General features: G+C 57.9%; 1 protein-coding gene across 3 annotated transcripts in view; it reads left to right on the top strand.

Annotated features, from left to right (window-relative positions):
- Positions 1-26583, top strand: part of RBM19 (RNA binding motif protein 19) — a 153044-nt gene that overhangs the window by 16121 nt on the left and 110340 nt on the right. For all 3 annotated transcript variants that reach the window (XM_086681764.1, XM_086681765.1, XM_086681766.1), the window contains exons 8-19: positions 646-724; positions 2864-2935; positions 3868-4071; positions 5403-5533; positions 6304-6425; positions 6802-6898; positions 8703-8813; positions 10809-11009; positions 12292-12421; positions 20882-21060; positions 22908-22968; positions 26370-26449. In XM_086681764.1, the coding sequence (XP_086537890.1) occupies positions 646-724; positions 2864-2935; positions 3868-4071; positions 5403-5533; positions 6304-6425; positions 6802-6898; positions 8703-8813; positions 10809-11009; positions 12292-12421; positions 20882-21060; positions 22908-22968; positions 26370-26449 (1467 nt within the window). The remainder of the gene's footprint in view (positions 1-645; positions 725-2863; positions 2936-3867; positions 4072-5402; positions 5534-6303; positions 6426-6801; positions 6899-8702; positions 8814-10808; positions 11010-12291; positions 12422-20881; positions 21061-22907; positions 22969-26369; positions 26450-26583) is intronic.

Below are 26583 nucleotides of genomic sequence, written 5' to 3'. Positions count from 1 at the left end.
GCTGGTTAAGTGTCCGATTTCAACTCAGGTCATGATCTTGTGGTTCATGAGTTCGAACCCCACATCAGGTTCTGTGCTGACAGCTTGGAGCCGGGAGCCTCTTCTGGATTCTCTGTCACCCTCTCTCTCGTTCTCTCTCTCTCTCTCTCTCTCTCAAAGATAAATAAAACAGTAAAAAAAAGAAAAAAGAGAAAAAAGAAAGTGTGTTTAAATCACCTTTAGTCCAAAACAGAAAGAGTTCAGAAAATCGGGGACTGTCTACAACAGCCCTTTAGGTGTCTATGTGTCACCTTGAAGAAGTAACATGGACAAATATTCATGCATTAATGAGAAGTGACAAAAGAGTTAATCCCAAATATGTAAAAAGAAAAAAGATCAGAAACCACGCCTGAAAATGCTGATTGGGACGTTACTACTCTACACATATATTTATATACTTTTCACTCCCATTTTTTTTTTTACAAACCTTTTCTAAGGTAGTTTTACGAAGGGGAAAAGATACGTATTGTTTAGAGGTGCGAGAGATGCTGAAGGGTAAGCCACTGTGGGGACCTCTCTGAATTCAGAAATTTGGCCCCTGTTTCTTGATGGGGTTGCACGTCTGTTACTGGGTCGATAAAGGAGGAAAAACTTTTCTTCTTGTAGAAGAATGTCATGGAATTCCTGGCCCCGCTGAGACCAGTGGCCATTCGAATAGTGAGAAATGCTCACGGGAACAAGACAGGTAAGGCCGGTGCCAGCTTGAGGGGGAGGCAGGCGGTATCGATGGAGGCTTGGGGCAGCTGCTGGGTTTGCGGTTTGCGGGGCCCCGTTCAGTGGACGGGCTCAGGACCAGGGCCAGCCTCCCTGGCGGCCTGGCGGGTCGTCTTAACCTGTTCCTCTTCTCTCCCCTCCCCACCTCAGCCCACACTTGGGCTCGTCGGCTCACCTGTTCTGTTAGTGAGATACCCCTGGGCGCTTGGGTTGTTAAGCATCCGACTTCGGCTCAGGTCATGATCTCACGGTTTGTGGGTTCGAGCCCCGCGTCGGGCTCTGTGCTGACAGCTCAGAGCCTGGAGCCTGCTTTGGATTCTGTGTCTCCCTCTGTCTCTGCCCCTCCCCTGCTTGCACTCTGTGTCTCTCTCTTTGAAAAAAAAATAAGTAGACATTAAAAAAAAAAAAAAAAAAAAAAAAGCAGATGTCCTTGGTCCTGGGGTTTTCTGGGCCGGGTCCACGGGCAGCACTGTTGAGTTGCTGAGAGTGTGTGGTGTTGCCCCTGTGCTGCCCTCTTCTGCGCCCCTTCCCACTCCTGGTGGCCGGCCCCCTCTCTAGGCTTCAGAGGGGTGGGGAGCATGCTGGAAAGAAGGGCCTGAGCTTGGAGAGCCTACCCGCTGGCCAGGCCGGGAGGCTGCAGGATACGGAGGAATGCACTGAGGGCCTCCGGCCATGGGGAGGCCGGCACTGGGCATGCAGGGCATCCTGGGCGAGAATACTCTGGCATGGGCGGAAGGTTCAGGAACTGTGGCTGATGTCTAGGGACGCAAGGGCTCCTATTTTGGGGCGGGTCTTGTCATCTTTCCTCCCCGGTCTCTGAGCACGAAACCTTGCCTCCCAGGCGGGTCTGCTCCTCCAGCCAGCCCGCCCTCCTTGCCCAGCTCTCCAAGTGCGGTGGAGGACGGGGTGACGAGCGCCTGCCCGGGCTCAGATCCCAGCTCGGCCGCTCGCGAGCCCTGTGCCCAGGGATGAGGGACTTCGTCTCAGTTTGCTCAACTGTGTAGTAGGGCGTCCTGCCTCACTAAATTGTATTAACTCCTTCAGTGAGTTAGTACACACACAGCATCTAAACAGTGTTGAACGCCTACTGCACGCTCCCCAAGAGGTGCTATTAAACCCTATTGGAGGCTTGGGAACTGGAGGGAGCAGGCATGTGACCATGACGCTTTTGATGAGGGGCAGAATGTCCCCTTAGAATAGCTGGTGAGGACCCAGGACCTGGCCCCCAGGCCTGGGGCTTGCTAATGACCGTGGACTTCAGCCTGGGTGCAGGACCCTGCCAGTGGCTTAAAGCATAGGGAGGCCACAGTTGGATGTAGAACGGACCCCTGGCTGGTGACAGGAGGGTCCTGGGGCCGTGGGCCGGGTGGGGCTTTGCATCCCTCCTGGGAAGGATCAGAGCGGTAGGCTGGGCTGGGGTGTGGCAGAGGGGGAGGGAAGGGGGGGAGGATGTTTATGGGGACGGATGAGGAGCCTGCCTTTGGGAACAGACAGGAAGGAGAATCTTAGGAGGGAATAAACAGCCTTGTGATAGAGGCCTCGGACTGTGGGCTTTGGACGAGGTCACAGCCCTGGCATCTGTTAGCCCTGATGCTTTGCTTCCTGACAGCACTGAGGCCTTGTGTGAGGTGGAGGTGTGAGGCCTCAGTCCGTCCGGACTCCAGGAAGGACTCCTGGGTCCTCCTTTGTATGCACGTTGGGGCCTCAGGAGCTCACAGACAGTGGTGGAGATGGCCGTGCAGGCTCCAAGCTGGTCGTAACACGGCGGCTTCGGGCACGTCTCCAGGGAAGGCCATGGGGCAGGCCCTGGTTCGGGTGGAGTGAGGCTGGAAGGGAGGTGAGGGCCTCCCGTGTTCCTGACTCCTGTAGGCCCTCCACATGTACAGCCGGGCCACGGTGTCTCCCCGCTGGCTCCCTGCAAAGAGAAGTTTGGCCTGGGGTGGGGTGGGGGGCAGGAGAGTCAGCTTGTGTTTTGGAGACTGGGCAGAAATGGGAGATCCCCCCCCCCCAACTTTCTGCTCAGGCTCCCCCGGACACCTAGCACAGCACGGGCACTCCTGGGTGACTCCCACCCGTGTCTACAGATTCTGTCTTTGTCATCGTCCCTCAGGGTACATCTTTGTGGATTTCAGCAGCGAGGAGGAAGTGAAACAAGCTCTCAAATGCAACAGGGAGTACATGGGTAAGGAAGCCTGCCTCTGCCTGCTCGCAGGGCTTCCTTCGCTCCTTCATTTGCCCCGTGAAGTTTTGTGGAGGGCCTGCTGGGGGCCAGACACTGCTCCTGACACGGGGGATAGAGCAGTGAGCGGAACCGACCTGTCTCTGCCCTCCTGGAGGTTAAGAGAAAGCTGACACGCGGCCGGCAGAGACAGGCAGATGGGCTGGGATTGGAGGAACCGCGTTTTGAAACAGGACTTCATCCACTTGGGCCTCACCCAGGTGACATTGGAGCAAAGCCCAGAGGAGTAGGGGAGCCGGCTCTGGCTTCGTGGGCAGGCCGTTCAGTGGAGGGGGCAGCAAGCACATGTTCCCACCGTTGGGGGGGGGGGGGTCACCTGAACAATGTCCACGGATGCAGCCTCTGCCGCATCCCAGTGCAGACAGGTGATTCAGGGCCAGCCAGTGACCCCCAGTGAGGACACGAGTGCTGTTAGGAAAGGTGGGAAGCCCAAGGAGTCTTGTTAGTAAGTCAGGCGGTAAGTTTTCATTGAGCACCTACTGCCCGCACATGGAGGGGATGGTCAGGGTCTAATCAGGCGCACAGGGTGCTGCACAGAGACAGTTCTCCAGCGTTGGCTGTCACGTGACACCCTTGCCCGGGCAGAGCTGCGAGCCCTGCGGGGGGACCTGCCCCCAGAGGGGATGCGGCACAGGGGCCCCGGGGTGGCGGGGCAGGCCCCCCCAGGGTTGAAGTCGGATGGGTGAGATTCGGGGAGGGGGCCCTCCGGGTTCAGGCCCGCCACCGGCCCAGACTGCCACCCAGCAGTAGAGCCAGACCCAGCGCTGTCGGCTTGGCCGCAGCACCTGGAAGGCGGCAAGGGAGTGTGGATCGCGACCCAGCAGTCCCGGCAGGTTCCGGGCCTGCTCCGGAGCCCTGACCCCCTCCTCCTGCAGGCGGGCGCTACATCGAGGTGTTCAGGGAAAAGAACGCCCCCACGGCCAAGGGGCCCTTGAAGAACAGCGCCAAACCCTGGCCAGGCCGGACCCTCGGGGAGAACGAAGAGGAGGAGGACCTGGCCGACTCTGGGAGGCTCTTCGTACGGAACCTGCCCTACAGCAGCACCGAGGAAGACCTGGGACAGCTCTTCTCCAGATTCGGTAGGGGCCCCCGTCTCCCGCTCACCGCGCACGCCCACGGCACGTAGTGCAAGCCCACGGCCTGAGTTCCGGTCCAGTCCGCCTCCCGGGGGGCTCCTGACCATGGGCAAATGGCGTCACCCCTCTAGTCTCCGTCTGCTCATCCATAGATGGGGCTAATGATCCCTGAGCTGGGGTGAGCGTCGACATGTCACCTACATCGGGGGTTAGCAGGGCCCCCAGTGAAAGGTGGCATCACAGGCCTTGCGTGCTGTCGGAACTCGCCCTCTCCTGCCCTCACTGTCTGACCCCAGGACAGACGAGATTTGGAAACGTTTTGCGGAGCTTGCCCTTGCCGTCCAGACTGCCTCGCTGCTCAGTGGTTGAAGTCCGGTCACTGGTGGTGTGGATGTGACCGTGCTCTTCGGTCTGAGCTCCACCGTCTGAGGCCTCGCTCTCCAGACCGAGCGTCCCGAGTGCATTTGACGGCAAGGGTCATGTCCGCCGTCACGGTCGCTGCTGCCGTTCTCTCTCAGGCGAGAATTGGAAGGCCTGGGATTCGGCTTGGCATGCAGGGCTGTGTGTGTTTGTAAGGTCGTGGCCGTTGGAGGGAAGGAAGTGAGGGTTTGAGGTGGAGGGCGAGGCCTGGAAGCTTTGGGATCCCTCACTTCCGTTTGGAGGACGGCCATGAGGACCTGAGCTCGGCTCAGTGCCTATTATGGGGGCAGGGCGGCCCCGGGCAGGACTCTGTGAGCAGGCACGTTGGTATAACCTCCCAGCCCATGGCCACTGCCCTGGTTTGCACAGCAGGGCTGGGCCACACGGGCGAGGGGACGGGCAGGTGTCCGTTCAGGAAGATGAAGACAGAGAGGGCAGCCTGATGTTTAGGGTGGAAGCCGGTTCGGACAGGCTGTATTTAGAGCGTAATGATCACATCACAGCAGAAGCCTCTGGGGCACTAACTCTGGAGCAGCACCGTTCAGCACACTGCACACAGTGACGCCTTTGTGGATGTACTGACTGCTGTCCTGTGAGCTCGGTGCTCTTGGGGTGCCGTGTTATAGACGAGAGACTGAGGCATGTGGAGGCTCGGGGTTTGCTCAAGGCCACACACATCCGTGTGGAGGCAGGATCCAGCCCAGGCACCTGTACTTTGAGGGTAGCCGCATAAAGGACTGTGAATCAAGGACACTCTTGACCCTTGAGGTGGTCTCGTGCCAACCACTTGCCACATTGTTCCTTGGGCCAAGTGGCCGTGACTGACCCAGAACAGCAGCTGTTATGTGTTAAAACCCATCGTGTGTTGGGCCCAGCCCCGGCCCCCGAGATGCTGACGCCTCTCCTGTCCACAGGTCCCCTGTCTGAGCTTCATTACCCCATTGACAGCCTGACCAAGAAACCCAAGGGCTTTGCCTTCGTCACCTTCATGTTCCCCGAGCACGCCGTGAAGGCCTACGCGGAAGTGGATGGGCAGGTGTTCCAGGTGACTGCTCGAGGCTGGCGGGTGGCAGCTGGGCCCAGGAGGTCGAGAAGGGGTGCGTGTGCCCACGTGCACAGGCACCCACGTTTACAAGAAAACGCGCGTGATGGTGTGCGAAGCCACTCCTTTTTACCGGAGCCAGTGGAAGGTGGCTCCATGAGGGCAGGGCCCTTCAGCACCTAGGACAGCACCCGGCACACAGAGCACACTCCCAACTGTTTGTCACACGAACCAATATGCTGTCCGTCCCCAGAAATACCGCTGGGAAGAGAAATAAGGAAAGAGAGTTCGGACCTGGTCATATTAAATGGTCACAATAGGGTGCAAGAAACTCTTCCTTTTTTCCAGTGTTACCATGTAGTGTGCTTAGCAGGCCTGTTCAAGCCCAGGCCACCTCGAGCTCCCTTTCTCCTTTTTGCCCCAGTCATTCGTTCATTCATGATTTATTGATCTCTCCAGCTCGACCTGGCTCCTGCCCATGTGGTGCCCCCACCTCCGTGCGAGGGGACAGGAGGGGGGTTGCTACAGGCATTTTGTTTTTATTTTTTTCTTTATTTTTTATTTTATTTTAATGTTTATTTATTTTTGAGAGGGAGAGAGAGAGACAGAGCTCGAAAGGGGAAGGGCCAGAGAAAGAGGGAGACAGAACCCGAAGCAGACTCCAGGCTCTGAGCTGTCAGCACAGAGCCCGACGCGGGGCTCGAACTCAGAGCCGTGAGATCATGACCTGAGCCTTCCTCTCTCTACCCCCTTCTCACCCCCGCCCCCCACAGGGCAGGATGCTACATGTGTTACCGTCCACCATCAAGAAGGAAGCCAGTGAGGACACTGATACCTCAGGATCATCGTCTTATAAGAAGAAGAAAGAATCTAAAGACAAAGCCAACAGCTCCAGGTCCTTACCTGCTACCAGCCTCTGGGCCCCGCCCCTCCAGCTGCCCGCGTGCTCTGGCCCCTTGGGATGGGTTCAGCCTCTCGCCATGACCTTGCCGAGCCCTGCTTTCCTCATCTGCTTAATGGGGGGGAATCACAGTGGTGCCTTGCTTTTTTGGTGTTATAAGAATTAGCTGCACCAATATAAGCAAAGTGCTTAATCTGTGGCACAAAGCAAGTGCTGGTCAGATATTAGGGATTGTATTGTCCTTGCTCCCGTCTCTGGGCCCTGGGTGAAGGGCGGGCAGTGAGCTTACTTCTCTGGGGCTTTGTACCTGAGAAGACACTCCGCTCGTTCAGGCTTGGTCTGACCTCCCCGTTCTGCCTCTGCCTCTCAGCTCTCACAACTGGAACACGCTGTTCATAGGCCCTAACGCTGTGGCCGACGCCATTGCACAGAAATACAGCGCCACCAAGAGTCAAGTGTTTGACCACGTAAGTGGGCGTCCCATCCGACATGGTGGGCTCTGGGCCGAATGCCGGGGGGAGGGGAGAAGGAGCAGGGGAGGGGCCGTTGTTCGGGGGTCATCTCCAAGCCCCAGGCCTCAGGCTAAAGTTGTGGGCACCCTCGGGGCCTCGTCGAGAAGTGTCCCATCCATGATCCAGGCCTGTGTCTCCCGGGCCCGTGTGGAGCCGAGCCAGAGGCCACAGCTGATGACAAACACCCAGCTGGGTGGTCTCCTCGCCACAGCCCGGTGACCTAGCACTCCTCCTGTCCCACGTTCCAGATGAGGAAACAGGCCTAGGGACACAAAGCAGCTTGGCCAGGGTCATGCACCTGGAAAAGCCTGAGATGAGATGACACCAGGTCTGCCTGAGTCTGGTGCCCATGCACCGAGCCCGGTTACACGCCTCTCCAGGGCTTGCTGCACCCGGTCCCTCGGCCCGGGGCAGCCCCGGTCTTTGAGACGGGAAAAGAGGAGTCCTCAGTCTCTGCCCCGCTTCCTGTCGAAGTCCAACCTAATTCCAGCTGACTCGTTCCACCCATCTCTCCAGCGCCCTCACATCACAGGCCTTCTTTAAAACGCACGTGTGTGGCGGCGCCTGGGTGGCTCAGTCGGTTGAGCATCTGACTTCGGCTCAGGTCCTGATCTCCTGGTCTGTGAGTTCGAGCCCCGCGTCGGGCTGTGTGCTGACAGCTCAGAGCCCGGAGCCTGTTTCAGATTCTGTGTCTCCCTCTCTCTCTGACCCTCCCCCGTTCATGCTCTGTCTCTTTCTGTCTCAAAAATAAATAAACGTTAAAAAAAATTTTTAAAAACGAATAAATAAAACGCACGTGTGTGTAGTGACACCACGGCGGAGTCCAACTTAGGCAGAACCTCCGCGTGTGTTTTCCAGCCAGTCAGCAAAGGATTACAGGGGTTTCGGCCCATGAGCCCACTGACCCGCTGTCATTTACTCCTGCCCAACACTCGAGGTCAGCACTGTCCATTAGAACGAGAACGTGTGCCCCACGTGCACTTGGAAACATCCTGGTGGCCGTGTTTCTTAAAAAGCAAAAAAGAACAGGCAAGGTTCGTGCTCGTAATCTGTTTCATTTAGTTCAGTGGAGCTGAAGCGCAGCCACGATGTCATTTCAACCTCATACACAGTATAAAAGACAACAAGATATTTTGTGTTCGAAACCCAGCACGTGTTTTTTTGCTCCGAGCACTTCTTGATTCGCACGCGCCACATTGCAAGTGTTCAGTGGCCGGATGGGGCTCGGGGCCACCGTGTTGGGCGTAGGACGCGCACGGCCTGTTCAGATTCCACAGGCACCCCACACAGAGAGTCCTGTTCTTCCAGAGCCTTCCGGAGGAGGAAGACTCTGACAAACAGGCGCAGCCTGTCCGTGATGGCTATGAAGAAGTTAAGCCGAGTAGGGGAGAGGGTGTGCGAGTGAGGGTAGGCTGGTCACCAAAGTGACATCTCAGCAGAAGTTTGATGGAAGGAGGGATTGTGGGGTAAGCACCGGGCAGGCAGAGGTCAGCAAGTGCGGAAACCCCGAGGTGGGGATAAGTCGGCCTGCACGGCCACAGTGGAGGGTGAGGCATGAAGCTAGAGAGGTGGGCGCAGGGTCCTTGATTTACTGTGAAAGGCACAGAAGCCAGAGGCACAAATCGCTGTGGGTATGTGTGGGGCGTCGGCGGGGGGGCCCAGTCCCATCCGGCCGCCTCTTCAGGCTGTTGGGAGATGGGACGGCTGACTTGTCCCTTGCCCACCGGCTGACGGCCTCTTCCTTTCCCCTCTCCCACAGGAGACCAAGGGCAGTGTGGCCGTGCGTGTGGCCCTAGGGGAGACCCAGCTCGTTCAAGAAGTGCGGCGCTTCCTCCTGGACAACGGGGTCAGCCTGGACTCCTTCAGCCAGGTGGGTACCAGCTCAGCAAGTCACCAGCCACCGGGGAGCCGAGGGTGGAGTTTCAGATCTGGGTGAGCTGGCAGGTTTGAGGATCAGGCCTCTCAAGGATGATCAGTATTAACCCTTAAATTGTCTCTAAAGAAAAAAGTTTCACGCGGGCTCAGACGAGGGACCCATTTGACTTGGATGATGTCTCTTGGGGGCAGTGTGCAGGAGGACTGCCCTGTGACTCACGGCTTCTCCACCCAGATCGGAGGGGCCCTGAACATCCCATCCTCCCCCCCCCCCCAGCACCTTACTAAAAGCACCTGCTATCTGGGGGTTTAGACCTTCCTTGGACCAGGTAGGTTACAGACCAGCACTTAAACATGGCTTATTCTCCACCACATAGGAGATTAGAGTAATGGATGGTCGAGTCTTAGCAGGCCCGCTGAGGCCCCCTCACACCCACCCCTCCGTCACAAGACACTGAGGCCCAGAGAGAGGGGGGCGGGGGACTCAGAGGTCACACAGTGAGCCTGTGGCAGGAGCTCAGGCTAAATCTCAGCTTCTGACTCCCAAACAGCACTCTCGTCAGCCGTCCAGGCCCTCAGGTTTACCGTAAGAGGGCAGCTGGGAAGGAAGGCTGCGTGGGTATGTCAAGTAAATACACTAATAGCTGACAGTGGGACTGACCGCGGCGGTCGTCTACATTTGTGTGTTATTGTTGGGGTCACTCACCTGACAAGCCGGGAAAGCAGCACTGCTTGCTCCCATCGTGGCCCTTGGATGCGGGGGGAGCCACAGGCACAGAGAGGCCAAGCCACATGTTCCGGGTCACAAAGCAAGTCAGGGTGGAGCCCCAGAGCCCACACCCCTAGCCATCATCCCCTGCGGCCAGAGTTGCACCTGAAGCCCACTGGGGTGCAGTCCTTCCCACCCACAGACGGCTTCCACCTCACCCGTCTTAGTCCTTCCAGCAGCAGCGGAGGCCTAGAGAATGGGCATGACCATTAGCTGGTCCATTTTGCAGATGAGAAAACAGAGGCCAGAGGGAAAGCAACTGACCCAAGGTTTCCAGTTAGATTTGTGGCCAAGCTGAGACTCATGCTGGGATACTCCAAGTGCCCGGGGTTTTTCCTTTACATCTTGGCTCCTTCCCGCCCTTCCCGTGTCGCTTTTCAGTACAGTAACCACTGACATTTACAGACCGCATGTGCTCTATGCACTTGGCTCGTATTAAGGCACATAATTAAGTCCGTCCCCGCAAGGGTCCCGTGGAATGGGCGCCGCGTCCTCAATGTTAGGTGAGGGGCTGAAGCAGTACGTCTCTCGGGCTGGATGGCTAGTGTCTTTGTTTGGCTTCTCCCAAGAGCAGACGCTGAGACAGGGTCAAGTGCATGTAGGTTACTGGGCAGTGCAGAAAATACTGGTGAGAAAGGTCAAGGGGAAGGAGGTCAGCGTGGGGGGTGCTTATTACAGTGACTGCTGGTGCAGCGAGGGAGCTGAGCTTTATGGGGAAAGCTGCAGGGCTCATACCTCACACTTGTCCTGCCCAGAGGACCGGGGACGCGTGAACTCCTGAGAGCTGTAGGCTGCTCCCAGGGTGTTAACCCCTCGGCCCTTCCTGCCTGCCCCACGTGTGGTATCTGCAGTTCCAGGAAAAAAGGTTCTCAGCCCTGAGATGCACATCCTGGCCATTGGCAGTCTGGGCAGGAATGTTCTGGAAGGTCCAGAGAGAGCTGTGTTCAGGCGTTGTCAGAATCTGCCACAGCTCAGGAGGGGAGGGGCTGAGATTTGACCCGGGCTTCAGAGCTGGAGCCCTCCTCCCATTCTCTCCCAAAAGCTGCCCCCTGGAGCGGCGTGCCCAAGAGAGTGGGGCCTCAGGGGCCCGCTCCCCAAGCACCTGGCACCTGAGACCGCAGAGGGGTACCTGGTGCAGAGCCAGCCACAGATCAGGGCTGGTGTTGGGCTGGGGGATTCTACCGCCTGTTGCCCCACGTGTGTTCATTCCCTGCCCCGCAGGCTGCAGCCGAGCGAAGCAAGACTGTAATTCTGGTGAAGAACCTCCCGGCGGGCACCCTGGCGGCCGAGCTGCAGGAGACCTTCGGCCGATTCGGCAGCCTGGGCCGAGTGCTGCTGCCCGAGGGCGGTGTCACTGCCATCGTGGAGTTCCTGGAGCCCCTGGAGGCCCGGAGGGCCTTCAGGCATCTGGCCTACTCCAAGGTAGGGCTGCCGGGGCCTGCTCAGAAGAGGGCGAGGGGGCCGACGGACCCGCAGGCAGGCTGGTGAGGCGCTGTCTGCAGACCAGCCCTCTCTGACATGATCTGCCAGCTGCCCCAGCCCCGAGAACACCTCAGGGCGGGAGAATGTGAGAGGGGCGCCCTAAACATCCCCCAGAAACCTGGCCATGGCTCCTTGCCTGACTCTGGCTTCCCTTGGTTTTCCATCCCCGGGTGAATCGGGGCCATCATTCCCAGAGCTTCGGGTATCTTGTACTCGCAATAAGTTAGAAGTCACTCCTGTAAGCGGCCTGTCCCCTGTTTTCTGGGTAAAGAGGAAGGAACATTACATGCGCACACGCTTCTGTCATAGCGTGTTAGTTTCTTGCGGCTTCCGTTACAAATGGCCGCAAACGCAGTGGCTTTAAAACAGCAGCACTGTATTGTCTCACAGTCACGGAGGCCAGAAGTCTGAATTCCAGTCATCCTCGGGCCCTGCTCGCTCTGAGAGCACCCTTTGCTGCCTCTGCCAGAGGCTGGTGGCACCACGTGTCCCTTCACTCGTGGCCGTGTCCCCCCAGTGTCTGCCTCCCTCTTCACGTGGCCTTCTTTCCCTCTGTCCCGGGTCTCCCTCTGCCTTTCTCTTACGAGGACCCTTGTCATTGGATTGAGGGCCCACCCCAATAACCCGGATGCTCTCATCTCAAGATCTTCTACTTAAGTGATATCTGCAAAGATCTTTTTTCCAAATAAGGTCTTCACAGGTTCTGGGGCTTCGGATGCGGACTTACCTTTGTGGGGGTGTCACCCTTCAACCCTCTACGAGTAGCTTCTGTTTATCAGGCACTTTAGCACCGCGCAGACTATCGGTGTCCAGTTCGTCCTTTCTTTAAAGGCAAAAACTCTGCGTGCACACACATTGCACTGTGGTATTGGCAGCTGGAGGCGGTGGGGGGGAGAACGTGGGTTTCTGACGGTCCTGATCCACTGTGCTATGCTTTATCACCAGTCCCCTTCCCTGGCCCACTCCGCTCCATTGACTGGCCGGAGAAAACACGAGGAGACACAAACACGTCCGGTGACAGCAGACGCTGGGGCCTCTCCCCTGAGCCCCAGGCTGCAGCCAGGGGGCCCCAAGCTGCTCTCAGGGATCAGGCAGCACAGAGGGCTCCAGTCTGTGCCTCTCCCTTTGCTCCGTTCCCCGGGGTGAGTCGTCCTTGCAGTCTGAGCCTCGGGCTCTTCCTCTGCAGAGGGAACTGAGCCCCTCCCCTGCCCCGTCTCTGCAGTGTCGCCACGTGCCCCTGTATCTGGAATGGGCTCCGGTGGGCGTCTTCTCCAGCTCCGCCCCGCAGAAGAAGGAACCCCGAGACCCCCCAGCAGGACCTGCGGAAGAGGGCGCGGCGGAGCCGGAAACCTGTAAGAGCTGAGGCCGGGGTGCCCTGGGGTGGCAGGCACGGGGAGGTGGGGGGTGGGCGCTGCACTAAAGCGTATCAGATGTCTGGTAAAGTTCTTTGTTGGTCCTGGAAACCGGTGCGTCTCGGAAAACGTCCTTCGACGGGTAGAACGTAGAATTACAGGCGGGACGAAAGTAGCCAGCTTTTCTGCTCGTCAGTTAAAGGTTGAAAAAAACTCCCAGAATCTACCAGCAGGGATTTGGAACAGAGCAGGTGAAAACGACCTTGTTTTATGCATCCACCAGGATGCCTGGCCAAGGAGGGTGACTCCAGGGGAAATACATACTCTCCAGGTCCTTAGAGTAGCATAGCGCCCCCTGGTCACCGACAGCTGCAAGGGCAGGGACAGCACCACTGGCACCGAGACAGCACAGTTCTTCTTTGTCGGACCGCTGTGCACCTTGCAAGGCATTTTGTGTCCCCAGACGCCACCCACTAAGTGTCAGGAGTGTCCCCAGTGCTCGTGACTTCCCGAAACACCACCTGCATCCCCTGGGTGTTCCCCAGATGCCCCCTAGGAGGGGAGAAGCACCCATGGGGCCATGACCACACCCTAGAATCAAAGACCTTGAGAAAAGTTTTGAAAAGGACCGGGGGTCCTGTTATCCACGTGTTGGGACTTTGCTCACCAGCAGCGTCTGCTTTCATACCTACCCCTGTAGGGTTACCCGTTTATTAAAATAAGAATTGAAAAAATAAGTCTCCCATCGGCCCTCTCCATCATCCCCAGAAAGGCTGTTTCACAGCAGAAACGGGGCGAGCGGAGTTCTCATTAAAGAACACTCCTTTATGGGCATCCGGGTGGCTCAGTCGGTTAAGCGTCCGACTTTGGCTCAGGTCACTGTCTCATAGTTCATGCGTTCGAGCCCCGCGTCGGGCTCTGTGCTGACAGCTCAGAGCCTGGAGCCTGCTTCGCATTCTGTGTCTTCCTCTCTCTCTGCCCCTCCCCTGCTCCCACGCTGTCTCTCTCTCCCCCTCAAAATAAACAAACATTAGAAGAATTTTTTTAAAAATTGCATTTGAAGAACAGTCCTTTAATTGATTAGAGCTCACAGTCCATACCTGCCCCCCCTCTCCCCCCGGCCCCCGACGCCAGGCTGGCTGCATTTGTCACGTCCTCGTGAGTCAGCAGAGCCTTCTTCAGGACTAGCCCAGTCAGCACACGGCACTCAGAGCCACTGGTGTGGTGTCTCTGTTCCGATCAGGAAGGGCCATTCTTCAGTCTCTGTGTTTCGAGGCTCCGGGAGCCTGCCTCCCTGGTCAGCAGGGTTACTGATTGTTGGTGTGAACCTTCCAAAGCCCTTCCCTACCCCCTGTTGGTGAGTTCGTTTTGTCCACACAATGGATTAGGGTTCCCTTCAAAACCTGCTTCCGTCTCCATCAGAAACAATTCTTGTAATGTAGTCATGTTTTTTTTTTTTTTGATTTATTTTTTATGTTTATTTTTGAGAGAGAGAGAGAGAGAGAGAGAGAGAGACAGTGCAAGCAGGGGAGGAGCAGAGAGAGAGGGAGACCCAGAATCTGAAGCAGGCTCCAGACTCTCAGCTGTCAGCACAGCTGACGCGGGACTCGAACCCACGAACCGTGAGATCGTGACCTGAGCCAAAGTCAGATGCTCAACCAATGGAGCCACCCAGGCGCCCCAGTGACATAGTCATGTTTCCTACCCAATGAGCCACCACCCTAAAATCATCAGCGGCCTTAGAGTTCACTTGCTAAACCCGAACCTGACTGATATTTTTTGGCCACAGCGAGCCCTCCTTTCAAGCTCGCTGATTTGCCGGAAGCAAAGGACCCTCTCCTACCTGCTTGGCAGGACCACTGAGGCTGGTGCCTCCCTCGGCGACCACTGCCACGTGGCCACACTCGTTTGCGTGTTTCCTGGCGTGGCCCTCCGTCCACTCGGCTCTTCTAACGCTCATTTCGTTCGTCGGTTTTTCTTGTTGAATATCCACGGCGAGCCACGAGGGCAAGGCGCGGCTGTCTTGCGCCCTGCCGGGGGCCCCGCGCCCTGTGAGGCCCCAGGCCTAGACTGGCGCCGTTGAACGTGTGTGGATGGAGTGAATGGTGCCCGAAGAAGGGTTTCTGCACCTCTGTCTGGGCCCGTGAAAGGCGGGGGCTGCTCCCCCTGGCCTTTGTGTCCCAAGCCTCTGGCCCACGGTGGGAGCTTGGGGACGGACGGTTTGTCGTCCGGTGACAGCCCGCATCAGAGCGGAAAGGGACGGTCACGGCTCCCGCTGTGCGGACCGATTGAAGCCCACCCCATGAGCTACCCTGTGCTGTGTTGTAACCTTTTCCCGCTTCCTGGGGTCGCGCCTTGGACGGGCTCATTTCCTTGCCGTCCATCTGTTTGGCTTCCCCGTTAGCAAGTCCATTCCGCAAGGCAGCTGCCTTGTCCGCTGGCTGCCCAGTGGGACAGCGGTGCGGATGAGTCCACGGGCGACTGCTCCATGCCGGGCCTTGCGCTGAGCACTTTGGTGCTTCCGTGCGCAGCGCAGAGCTCCTGGGGAATCTCCGTCTTCCTTGTCGGCCCCTCTCAGCCCTGCGGCCGAGCGAGCTGCCGTCCTCTGATGCTCAGTTTCTGCATCTGTAAAATGGGCATGATGACCATCCCGACCTCCCGGGGCTCTGGGGAGGGTATGGTAGATCACCGTTCCTCCGCCTCCGTTGTTCATTCAGCAGCCGAAGCCGGAGCGGATGGCCTGTCATTTCAGCGGCGGGCACCGGCTTCTGCTGAGCGGGGCTGAGCGGGGCTGACCCCAGTGGGTGCGACACAGACCCTCTTGCCCAGAAGAGGCCCGAGGGGCACAGACAGGGCTGTTGGGGGGGCGGCTGAGATGTCACACTAGCAGTAGGAATGGGCCCCGCGTACAGAAGCATTCTGGAGCTCACCGCGCGGGGGCTCTGCCGAGGCGTCAAACCCCAGTCTGCCCCGCTGCACCCCGCTTTCCGGGGCCTGTGTGGCCGTGTTGAGAGCATCCCAGGCAGACTCCGGCCCGGCAGGCCCTGCCTCTCGGGGCTGATGAGACTCACACAAAGGAGGCCACGGAGCCCGGTGGCAGGCCCGATTTCAGATGCGAAGCTGTGCGTGTCTGGACCGATTTCGGGCCCTGCCGCGTCCCCCGTTACTAGGTGAATTCCCACAGAGCTCACCTCCTGTGCCTCCGTTTGCCCTTTCTGTTCCCTTCCTTACACGAATCGCATCCATGACCCTCTTTCCAGCCTCCTGTGCTCTTTTTTCACATGCTCCTCCCCCACACTCGCCCGGGCCTCCACCTTGTTCCTGAAACTTCCCCGACCCCCGTCCCCGTTGCGTGGGGACTCAGCCAGCCCCCAAGCCCTAGATTTTCTCAGCCTCCAAAGGAAGGGAGCGGGGAGGGGAGTGGACGGAGCTTTTTTTTTTTTTTTTTCCCCACCCCTCCTTCCTTTCTGCAAAGCCCTCCGTTCTCTGTACTGGTCTCCAGGGAGGGGGACAGTGTGTTTTATCTCCCCACAACCAAGACCCTCACCTCCAGATAAAGGGCTCAGAGTCGGGGGAGGTCCTGAAAAGCTGCTTGCAACTGATAAGAGTCTCTGCTGTCAGCCTTCAGCGCCCAGAGCTGGGAAGGGAGCGGGGGAGCCACAGTAAATTCTGCGGCCTGATTATAATAAAGCCCCATGTGGCGATGCGTGACTGCGTTTTATTGTGCTAACTACAGATGGAAGCACATTCTCCCCTGCCTGTCCCAGCCCCCTCCAGCCCACCTTGCTTTTAAATCCTTACCCCCTCCCCCTCCACGCGCACCCCCACCCTCTGGCCCAGCCCTGCTTCCTTTCTTGCTTTTCTCTTTCTCTGGTTCCTGGTGATTTTGTTGGCAAACATCTGTTTGAGTTTCGCAGTATCTCGTTTTTCCTTCTCGTCTTTGTCTCCCCAGTCTGGCCCGGAGCAGAAGTGCTTTTTTCAGAAACGACCTTTGGCTTCCCGGCCGTGGCACCCGGCGTCTGGATGCAGGCACGGGCCCCGGCAGGGCCTGGCCTGGCCACTTGGGGAGCGGGAGCCCTTCTCAGGGAGGTGGCCAGCAGGGACGCAGTTCCCCAGACTCCGAACTGTGGCGCAGGCAGCCCGCCCTGCAGGGAGAGAGCTGTGGGGTCCCTGCAGCCACTCTCTTTCTCTCTTGGCTACAGGCCTCAGGGTTAGGGGCCTAGGACATTTCCCCCCAGATTTCTCATCAAGGCCTTGCCGGGCAGTGTGTGCAGTGTGGGCGTTTGGGGTGATGTTAAGACCGATGAGACTGTTCTAGATCACCATGGGCCCAAGCACTGTTCCTACAGGCCTCATGATCATCTTCTGAGTGGACCTTCTTGTAGTCATTCCCTGCTTTAGATCGCAAGAAGGAAGCACAGAGATGTTTAGTGACTTACGTGAGGTCGTGCCACCGGAGAGAGCCGGATGCTCCCAGAGCTGCGGCCCCGAGGTCTGTGCCCTGAGCTGCCACCCTGCAGTTCCTCTCAGTCACACTAAGTGCCATTTGCAGGGCACCACCTGCATTCCAGGCACATGCCAAGTGCTGGGCATACTCATCATCCGCAGATATTTTTGGAGCATCTGCTCTGGGCCCAGCGTCGGGGACGTAGTGGTGACTGAGTCAGACGTGGTCACATCCTCAAGGAGCTCCCCTGATAGCCGGGGACATAGAGAAGTACTCAGATAAGGTGATTTCATGATGGAGTAAGGGCTTTGAGTCGAGGAGCCCAGGGGAACGTGTTGGCAGATGGCCAGGCCTGGGCTGGAGACCCCTGGAGCTGGAGTGGACAGGAAGTGCTCTGAGGGGAGGACACTGACCTGAGACCTGACGAGAAGCCAGGCCTGGAGAGACGAGACAGGAGCACAACAGGCCGAGGGGACTGCAAATGCAAAGGCCCTGTGGTAGGGCTGGGTTTGGCAGGCTTCGCGTCAGAACAGAGGCCAGTGCAGCTGGAGCGGGCGAGAGGGGACAGACAAGGTGGGACGTGCTGGGGAGACCATCGAGGAGGCTACTCAGTCATCCAGACGAGAGGCTACGATGCCTGGGCCCAGAGACCCTGTGTGTGGATGGAATAGTGGCCGCTGGTATTTCCAGACGACTCAGCAGAGTGCAGCTGTGTGTGTGTGTGCACGTGTGTGCACGTTTAGCTCCGTGTTCCAGATTGAGGATGCTGAGGGGGTGGTCACGCCGGTCACACAGGGCCACACCCATAGCGCCTGGCATCCTCGGGACTCTGACCTAGGTCACTCATTCCTAAGGCCTGTGTGCTTTTCACGGCTCGGTGCTTCCTGGCTCGTCTGTGGGTCCCCTTCTCGATTTTTCCAGGCCCCCCCCCATTTTCAGCAGATCTCAAGACTGGTGCCCTTGTCTCGTCAGTTGTTCCAGCATCCCCGGGGCAGTGAGCGGTGCAGGCAGGTGGCTGCTGGAGACACAAAGGTTTAGAGAAGGAACAGACACTTCCGTGCTGTTGGAGAATGGACGGGCCACGTTTAATCACGCCTTTCATCTGAACCCGGGCGTTCTTCCCGCACGTCGGGGGTCAGGGCCGTTGATCGGCCCGTGAGCAGCTGGAGGAGCCGGTGAGGCAGGCCGCTACACGCCCAGGGAGGAAGTAGGTCCTGGCCGCCCCCACGGTCCCCTCGGTCTTCCACTCCCCGTGGCTGGGCTCCGCCTGCTGTTCCTGGGGCGCCAGCCCTAACCGTGAGTGCAGCTCCGCCCTCCCTCAACCCGAGCATCACAGCTCCTGCCCCTGCCCCTTGTCGCCGCTCTTTGACGCCACTGCCACCCCCACCGCTGTTTCCTCTGTAAAAAGAATGTCCGTAGTCTTCCGTGAGTCTCTCTCCCAGCCTGAGGGTCCCTAAGATTTCGGGTTCAGGTGCAGCAGCCGCCAGCATTTTCACGGGCCGCCCACTTTTTGTGGTGTGGCTACCGTGGTCATTAACGAGGTGGTCCACCGGGGGCATCGAGCCCAGCGCCTGGTGCGTGGTGGGGGGGGGGGGGGGGTCTCATCGGCCTGCCTTCGCCCCTGCTTTTATCTCCAAGATGGGGAGTGCTAGGAGAGCCAGCGGGGTGGAAATGTCATTCCCGGTGGAAGGTCGTGGTTTCCGTTCCCATTGAAGCTCTCGTGCAGAACCTGAGGGCTCAGCCTCTTTGCATAGCTTTGCTGCCCCGTCATTAGCAACACTTTGTCCACCCTGCTCTGCTTTGAACGCGCGGCCACACCACGGAGTCCCCTGCTGGGTAAACTGTGTTCTTTTCCCGGGTAGGGGAGGAGCCTTTGGGTTGATGTCTTCTTTTTTGTCCTGGAGCGAGGGTCTGGGTTCTGGGTTCACCTCCGACGGAGTGGGAGGGGCAGAGGCTGCCTGTTCAATTGATGTTAAACAGACAACATCACCACCGCCTCCCGTTACCATCGGGGCTTGAAAGGGTTGTTTTATGACAAAGCGGTTGAAGCTTAATCAGGCCCCGCGGGCCTTAAGCTCGGCCCAGAAGGGGCAGGGGAGATAGATGGGAGACGGTGTGGGTACTTGGCTTGAGAGCGAGGGGATGGGTTTGAACCCCAAGGAGCTTGGACTGTTTGAGTGCAGGTGTGCGGGAGGAGAGGGCTGTGTCGGTCAGCCTGGAGGCAGCACGCGCAGCGGCCTCCCTGGGGCCTGTGCCGGGATTGGCTCTGTGCACAGGGACGGGCCACCTGCTCAGAACCTCCCTGGAGCGAGGGCGCAGTCTCATGACTGCTCTGAGGGACCTGCGGGATGGGGTTCAGTCTCCCCAGGAAATTGCCCCAAGGAGGAGGTCCAGAAGCTTGTAGGCGGAGGTGGGATGTGACCGTGGACCCTGATCGCGTGACTCGGGGAGGTTGGACCGACCCGGACACATTTCCTCATAGCAGGACTTCTCAGAGGTCACAGTGCTGTTCTCAGTCTTCCGAGGCTTCTGTCACCCCTGGGCGACCCTGAGCTGCGGCCACACATACCCGCCTGCTCATGCACAACCTCGTGTCTGCTCTTCCCTCTTCCTGAAATGCTGTTCCTTCTGAGTATGCGTGGCAAGAGGGCTGGGGGGACGGAAACGACAGCCCTCTGTGATCCCGGCCTCCAGAAACACCCCGGAGCACATCCTGTGTCCCCTTCCAGCATCGCCTCCCTGTGTGTGCGCCCCGAAATTGTGTGGACAGAACGTGATTGGGCTTAGACTGTTTACTGTTTCATATCTTAATTTCTCTCATAATTTTTATATCATAAGCATCGTTCTGTGTCATTACACGTTCTTTGCAAACATCATTTTTTTAATTATTTTTCTTTAATTTTTTTTTAATGTTTATTTATTTTTGAAGGAGAGAGAGACAGAGCGTGAGCGGGGGAGGGGCAGAGAGCGAGGGAGACACAGAGTTGGAAGCAGGATCCAGGCCCTGAGCGGTCAGCACAGAGCCCGATGCGGGGCTCGAACCCACAAGCTGTGAGATCATGACCTGAGCTGAAGTCGGAGGCTTAAATGACTGAGCCACCCAGGCGCCCCAGCAAACATTATTTTTAATGAGCACGTATCATCCCAGCCTGTGGTAGCACTGTTCCTAGGGTCCTATTTATCAGTACTTAGTAGTTTGTGTCTCCCTTTTTTTTTTTTTTTAATTTTTCGATGTTGGGTATAACTCTGAACTTGTCTTGTTGCAGTAGATGAGGCATGCTCAATATATGTGGCTCCCTGAAGTTCTGTGTATTGGGAATTTTAATTGAACGTAACATCTCTTAGGTTCGTGGGGTATTTAGAGGGTTCTAACTTTTGCTCCCATTCTGTATTCTGTCATTTTTCCGGAAGTTTTGAGTCGTGTTTCAGTTTGAGAACTCGGCTGTGTCTTGTTTTGAGGTTTGTGGTTCAGTGAAACAGCTCACGCAACAGTTTATTTTGAAGTTTAGATTGACACGGCTTAGTCCAAGGCTCAGGCTTCTGGTCTGTGTCTCATAGTCCTTTTTTTTTAAATTTGTATTTAAGTGTATCTATTTTGAAAGAGAGAGAGAGAGCGCAAACGGGGAAAGGGCAGAGGGAGGGAGAGCAAGCATCCCAAGCAGGCTCCACACTGCCAGCGCAGAGCAGAGCCCGACGCGGGGCTCGAACTCATGAACTATGTGATCGTGACCTGAGCTGAAGTCAAGAGTCAGACGCACAACTGGCCGAGCCATCCCAGTGCCCCGCCAGAGGCAGGATGCAGGACAGCCTCACCCCTTCCCCATCTTCCCCCAGCCCCCTAAGAGTTGCTGGAGCCCAGCGCAAGCTAGGAATCGGGGCCCCTTCCTGATGCCGCCCAGAGGCAGAACCCCTCTGATCTAGCACATTCCGTGCTTTCGGCCCCGGGGCTTAGACATTTAAGGGATTTCACATTTAACGAATTTGTGTTTTTTGCGGGGGGCGCGGGGACCCAGTGCCAGACAACGAGACCCCGGAAGGTGAAAAGCCAACAGAGAGAGGAGCTGAGGACGCTCCAGTGAAAGAGGAAGAAGAGGAGGAAGAGGAGGAGGAGGAGGAGGAGGAGAGCACCCCCGGGTGTACCCTGTTTATTAAAAATCTCAACTTTGCCACGACCGAGGAGACCCTGAAGGAAGTGAGTGATGGCTACAAACGGGGTGGGGGTCGTGGGCCCGGGAGGCCGTCCGCCGACATGGCGCCCAGGTTGATTCCGCCTGTGCGCGTGGCTCGTGCTGGTACGGAGTTGGACAACCAGCAGCCGGCCACTTGACGTGCCTGTGGGGCTGTCCCGTGGACCCCTCACCAGGGGACCTGAGCAGTGGCCAGACCAGCCGAGGGGCCGGGAGGGACACCCCCCTACACGGAAGGGGGTGTCGTCAGTGCTAGCATTGTGCGTGCAGCAAACAGAGACTCCCGCCCCAGTTTTCTCTGGGGGGCTAACTACCCAAAGGCAAACGTTAGCACCACCTCCTTGCCTGACGGGAGCATGCGGGAGACACAGGAATGAATGAGGGACAGTCCTGCCCGGAACCCCTGGTTGGGGTGTGGGTTGTGCGTTCTTGGGAGGGAGGCAGAGGGTGAAAAGATGGGCATCTCCAAGCAGGTGTTTGGGAAACACCAAGCGGGTCCTGCCCTGAATGGGGTTGGGGGGCCTTCGGAAGGAATTGGCCAGAGACAAGCAAGTGGGGCCTCCAGTTCCAAAAGGTTGGGGTCTGCAAGCTCCCCCCACGGGTCTGAGAACCGCTTACGGGAAGACTCTCTGGTTCTGTGACCTGGGTTTGGCACATTTTTTTTTTTTAACTGCATAAATCAGTGATGATCAGCAGTGACTATGATTGATTCCGGGAAAAAAAAAAAAAAAAAAAAAAAAGGTGACCATAAGGATCGAACTGACTGACTTCTAAAAGTTCTTTTGAGTTCCGAGATTCCACAGATAGATTCAAGAGGTTTCCACTGAGTCCCAGAGGCGGGAAGTTGGCTGCTGGATGGGAAGGAGGCCAGCCTGCATCTGGAGGGAGAAACTGGGAGAAACTGGAAGACTGGGAAACTCGTCTCCTCTCTGGGGGAGACGAGGTCAGAGCCTCCTCTCCGAGGCCATCTGGCCAAGGCTCTGTGATGTGGCCATCCTCTTGCCAGGCAGAAGGGTGGCCACGGCAGAGGGCCCCGGGCTAACACAGCAGCCTCTCCAAGGCAAAGATTGACCAGACCGAGCAACTAGAAACCCAGCCTTGGGCTTTGCACTGGCCGCTCCTGAACCTGTTGTGGTTCGGTGTGAGCTTGCTTTTGTGAAGAGGCACGCACCAGCCGTGACGCTCGCTGAGAATAGGGCAGTGCGGCTTGCGGTCTGTGTTTCGTGCCTGGTCTGCTGGCTCTCCCGGGTCCGGGACAGGACTGTCATCAGGAATCGATTTTCCCCAGAAGATGCACCCAAGCTTCAGACTTAGGCGCGTCCTCAAGAAGTGAGGACTTCTGGAACGGGGAGTCCCGGCCAAGGCGATGCAGTCCAGGTTCCTCCTGGATAGATGTGAGGACTGGGCTCCAGCCGGTTCACAGTCCCAGGGCCACCAGCCCATTGGAGGTGCTGTCAGAAACAGTATGCAGCCCGCGGGGCTCCCCTCGTGTTGCCCCGAGTTACGGGTCAGAACGCCTGGACGTGGATCCCGGTGTTAACGGCGCAACCCTGGCGAGCCCTTTGGGCTATCTGTGCCTCAGTTTCCCTATCTGTAAAATGGAGATGTCGGGAGAATCTTCCCGCGGAGTTGTTTTAGAGATCTGCTTGGGACAAGCGAGATCATCTGAGTGCCTGACGCTTGGATTAAGAGAGTCTGTAAATGTCTGCCCCTTAAGCACAAGCCGGGCAGGAATCACAGCCCTCTTGGGGCCCGTGGTCACATACATGGCCTCCGTCTTTCGAGACGTGCCTGCACTGGTTGCAGGATTAGCCTGGACGTGCTGCTGATACATGTTGGCGTTCCTTTCCAGGTGTTTTCCAGAGTGGGAATGGTGAAGAGCTGCTCTGTTTCCAAGAAGAAGAACAAAACAGGTATTCTTTACGAAACCGCATCCGGAAAGGATGATTCCAGAAGAACCCGGCGCTTTGGGTGGAGGGGCAGGGATACCGCCCACTCTTCTGGTCCGAAGTGTTGCCCCCCTCAGACTCCCAGCGTCCCGCCTAAAATGGGCCCTCCTTCCCTGTCCCGGGAGACTCTAGCGTCCCGTGGGGGCAGCCGTGCCCATCAGGCTCTTTGCCTCCTTGGACTGGCCCGTGGTCTCACGGCATTTGATGGGCCACCAGGGTTGCCACTGTCCAGTAGCGGAAGCCTCTCCCTCCTCCCAGGACCTCTGGGCTCCGGAAGTTTTGTAGAGAATAGCAGGAAGGAGACCAGGCTTAGGCTTTCCCTCTTTGCTTCCAGAAGAAACAACCCAGACGTAGAACCTGTGGACCATTGACCACGCTCCCCCCCCCGGCCTGTGGGTGTCTGTGCCTTGCAGACAACCCTCATCTCCCCGTTACGCCTCAGCTGTTGGCTCGGGCCCTTGCTCCCCGCTTCTCCCTTCTCCAGCACCGGCTTCCTGCGCGTGACAGACAGGCCACACGTCCTTCCTTTTGCCCAGCCATTCAGTCCCCTCCCTTCCGTCGGGCAAGATTTACAGGGACGCCACCTGAGTCAGTCAGAGCCGTGACCTGAGACACAGATGAGCCAGTGGGGCACAGCGCAGGGTGACGAGGGGCCGGGTCCCGGCACTGGCGTCCGCATGTCAGCGTGAGGCTGGCGGGTGGGGATGGCGGTGGCCAGCCGGAGCAGGCGCACAGAGGAAGGAGGCCGGAGGGGCTGCTGCTACAGGGCACTGTCCCTGTGTGTCTTTAGGGAGACACAGGAGATGCCCTTAGAAAGGCAGGCCAGCCCCGGGTCGCAGGATGGCTCTTGGGCCCTGCAGAGGCGTCTGGGCTTTTCCCCAGAAGGGGAAAAAGAAGAGGCTTGCCGGGGCAAGCCTCGGCAGGAAGGTTTGAAGCAGACACGTGGCACAGACGTTCGGGAGGTGCTTGTGTTCGCCTGCTGTCACGGAGCGCCACAAACGAGGGGGCTGCAGCGACACGAGTTTGCCGTCCCACAGTTCTGGAGGCCAGATGTCCAAGGTCGAGGTTTCAGCGGAGTGGTTCCTCGTGAGGGAAGAGCCTACTGCGCCCTTCCCCCACGGCTTGTAGGTGGTGGTCTTCATGCTCACGGGGGGCTCCCTTTGCCCGAACCTGTCCTGTGTCCAGATGCCTCCCCTTTTGAAAGGGTACCAGTCATGCTGGGTGCCCTCACGCCCGCATTTTTCACTTGATCGTCTCCGTAAAAGAGCCTTTCTCCAAATAAGGTCGCATTCTGAGATGCCGGGGCTTAGGCTTTCGACACAGGAATTGAGAGGGGGACCCAGTTCAGACCGTAACAACCTCTTCCCCAGGGGCCGCAGGGCTAGTCTGGGACGTAAGAAAGGCAGCTAAGCACCAAGTAAGTGATACGAAGGCTCGGTTTGCCCCGGCTTCGGGAAAGGAGGCGACCCCTGACTTCCAGGCCGGGAGCGGGGCCAGGAGAGCTGCCCCCCGCTGTGCCCGTGGGTCACGGTGTCGCCGTGCCACTCTCCGCGGTCAGCCACGGTGGAGCCCGCCTCCACGTTCGCCCCTCAGGAGCACTGTGGAGCGTATGTTGGAAATAGTTACCTGATCCGTCCGTGTTGCGGGCACCTCTCACGACCTTCACTTAAGAGCCCGTGTTGGAGAGCCCTGCTCGACGGGGCTCATCCATCCATCACCGCGTGAGGGAACTCGGCCGCCTGTGTGCCAGGGAGGGGGCCGCAGGAGGCCGTGGAAAGCACCCTCAGCAGGTTGTCGAGGAGACATTTGTAAGGACGGGGCCAGATGCGATGGTGAGGGCTGAGCAGAAGGGACCCACGGGGGATGTTGAGGCAGAGGGGAGCATCAAGCGGAAGAACCCCGTGAGCCCCAAGGGCCGCGGGGAGGGAATGGCGTCACCCGTCACAGAAGCCGCCAGCACGGCCAGAACCACGCCGAGGCGGGGAGGGTGGGGGGTGCGTGGGAGGAAGCCGGACCCCCAACTTTTTCTTCTCCACCTGCCAGTCTCAGATCGGGGCTTCCCATTGGCTACACCCCACAGGAAACCAGAAGGTCAGGGAGCCCAGGTGGTGCATCCTGTGGAGGTCAGGCTCCCAGGGTAGGAGCCGGGCAGAGAGTGGGTCCGCTCAGCGTCAGGGATCGGGTGACAGACTTGACTGTTTGTAGTTGCCTTTCACATGCTCCTCCGTGCCCTCCAAATATCCCGTGTGCACAGACCCCCACAGACCACCCTCGGCCTGGAGTCTCCCAGGAAGAGCTTTCCGGTGTCTGAGGTTGTCACAGGGTGGCCCTGGCTGGCAGCCAACAGCCCACTCGGGCAGAGACTCCCTTCTGTGGCCCACAGAGCCATGTTTGGACAACGCACGGGGTTTCCTGCTGCACGGGGGCCCCATTTGATAGCACGTGGCTGTGAATGGAAACACGGGCAAGCAGTGCCCCGGGAGGGGCTCGGGTCTCACAAACCGCACGGTAGATGCGAAGAAGGGACTGTTGTGTGGGTCAAAGGTGACGAGTCTCGATCCTCATTTGGACCCGTCAAATTCGAGCCAGTCCTCTGAGCTCCACTGTGAAAAAATGAATATACCTGCATGACATGCAGGGGAGGAGGCACGTGTTCCATTCTGTGACATAGGGCAGGATGTAATTAGACACACGCCCTGTAAAATCTCTCCCCTCCGCCGTCCACATGATACATAGGTACGTAACGCGCACGCATCTAAAGTCAGGAAGCAAACGTCCCCGATGCTTTTGAGCTCTCCCTCGCTCTCTGAACCCTTGCGCCTCACTACCTAAAAGTGGGGGACCAGATAGGTTCAAAGAATTCAGCCGCTCTCCCTGTCCGAACTTGGTATCTGAAGCCCAGGACCAGCCATCGTTGGATGGTCAGAAACACCCGTAAAGACTTAAGCCTCTGGTGCCTTTGACTTTCATGCATATATCCGTCGCGTGCATTGTGTGTGGAAGCAGGGGACTGCCTAGGTAGGGACTGTGCAGCTTGTCACAGCGATGGTCATCCCTGTTCGTTCCTGCTCCCTCCCAAAGGCGGAATCCTGTTAGGAAGTTAATTATCATGCCAATCATCTCTTAATTAATAGTCAGCTGGGCCTCAGGTGACGGCTATATAACTTCGTTGGCTGATTCTTCAAGATGACTGGTAATAAACAGGACACCAGGAGCTAAAATCTTTTTGGGAACGAAATGGGGTATGAGGAAGGGAGCAAAGAGGGGACGTCTAGGGGTCCGCCGTAGCCCCTGCCCTTGGGTTCGCGCTCTTTCTTCGCCTTTCTGCTCCCCCCACCTCACCTCTCTTTCTGACTCTCCTTTAGGAGAGCTGCTCTCCATGGGATTTGGGTTCGTGGAATACAGGAAGCCGGAGCAGGCCCAGAAAGCTCTCAAGCAGCTCCAGGTAAGGGTGGGGATTTCAGCTGAGATCCATGGAGGTGCTTGGTAGGTGGTGGGGGGGTCCGGGGGCAGGGAGGGTGGAGGGCGGGGGTCCGGCCTGTCAACACTCCTGAAGTTAGCGGGAATGTGGGTAAGTCC

The sequence above is a fragment of the Puma concolor genome, chromosome D3, assembly GCF_028749965.1.
Source record: "Puma concolor isolate L17-30 chromosome D3, mPumCon1.1.hap2, whole genome shotgun sequence".
In the NCBI taxonomy this organism is placed as follows: domain Eukaryota; kingdom Metazoa; phylum Chordata; class Mammalia; order Carnivora; family Felidae; genus Puma; species Puma concolor.
Note: the sequence above shows the minus strand (reverse complement) of the source record. Positions and strands in the feature narration are given on the sequence as shown.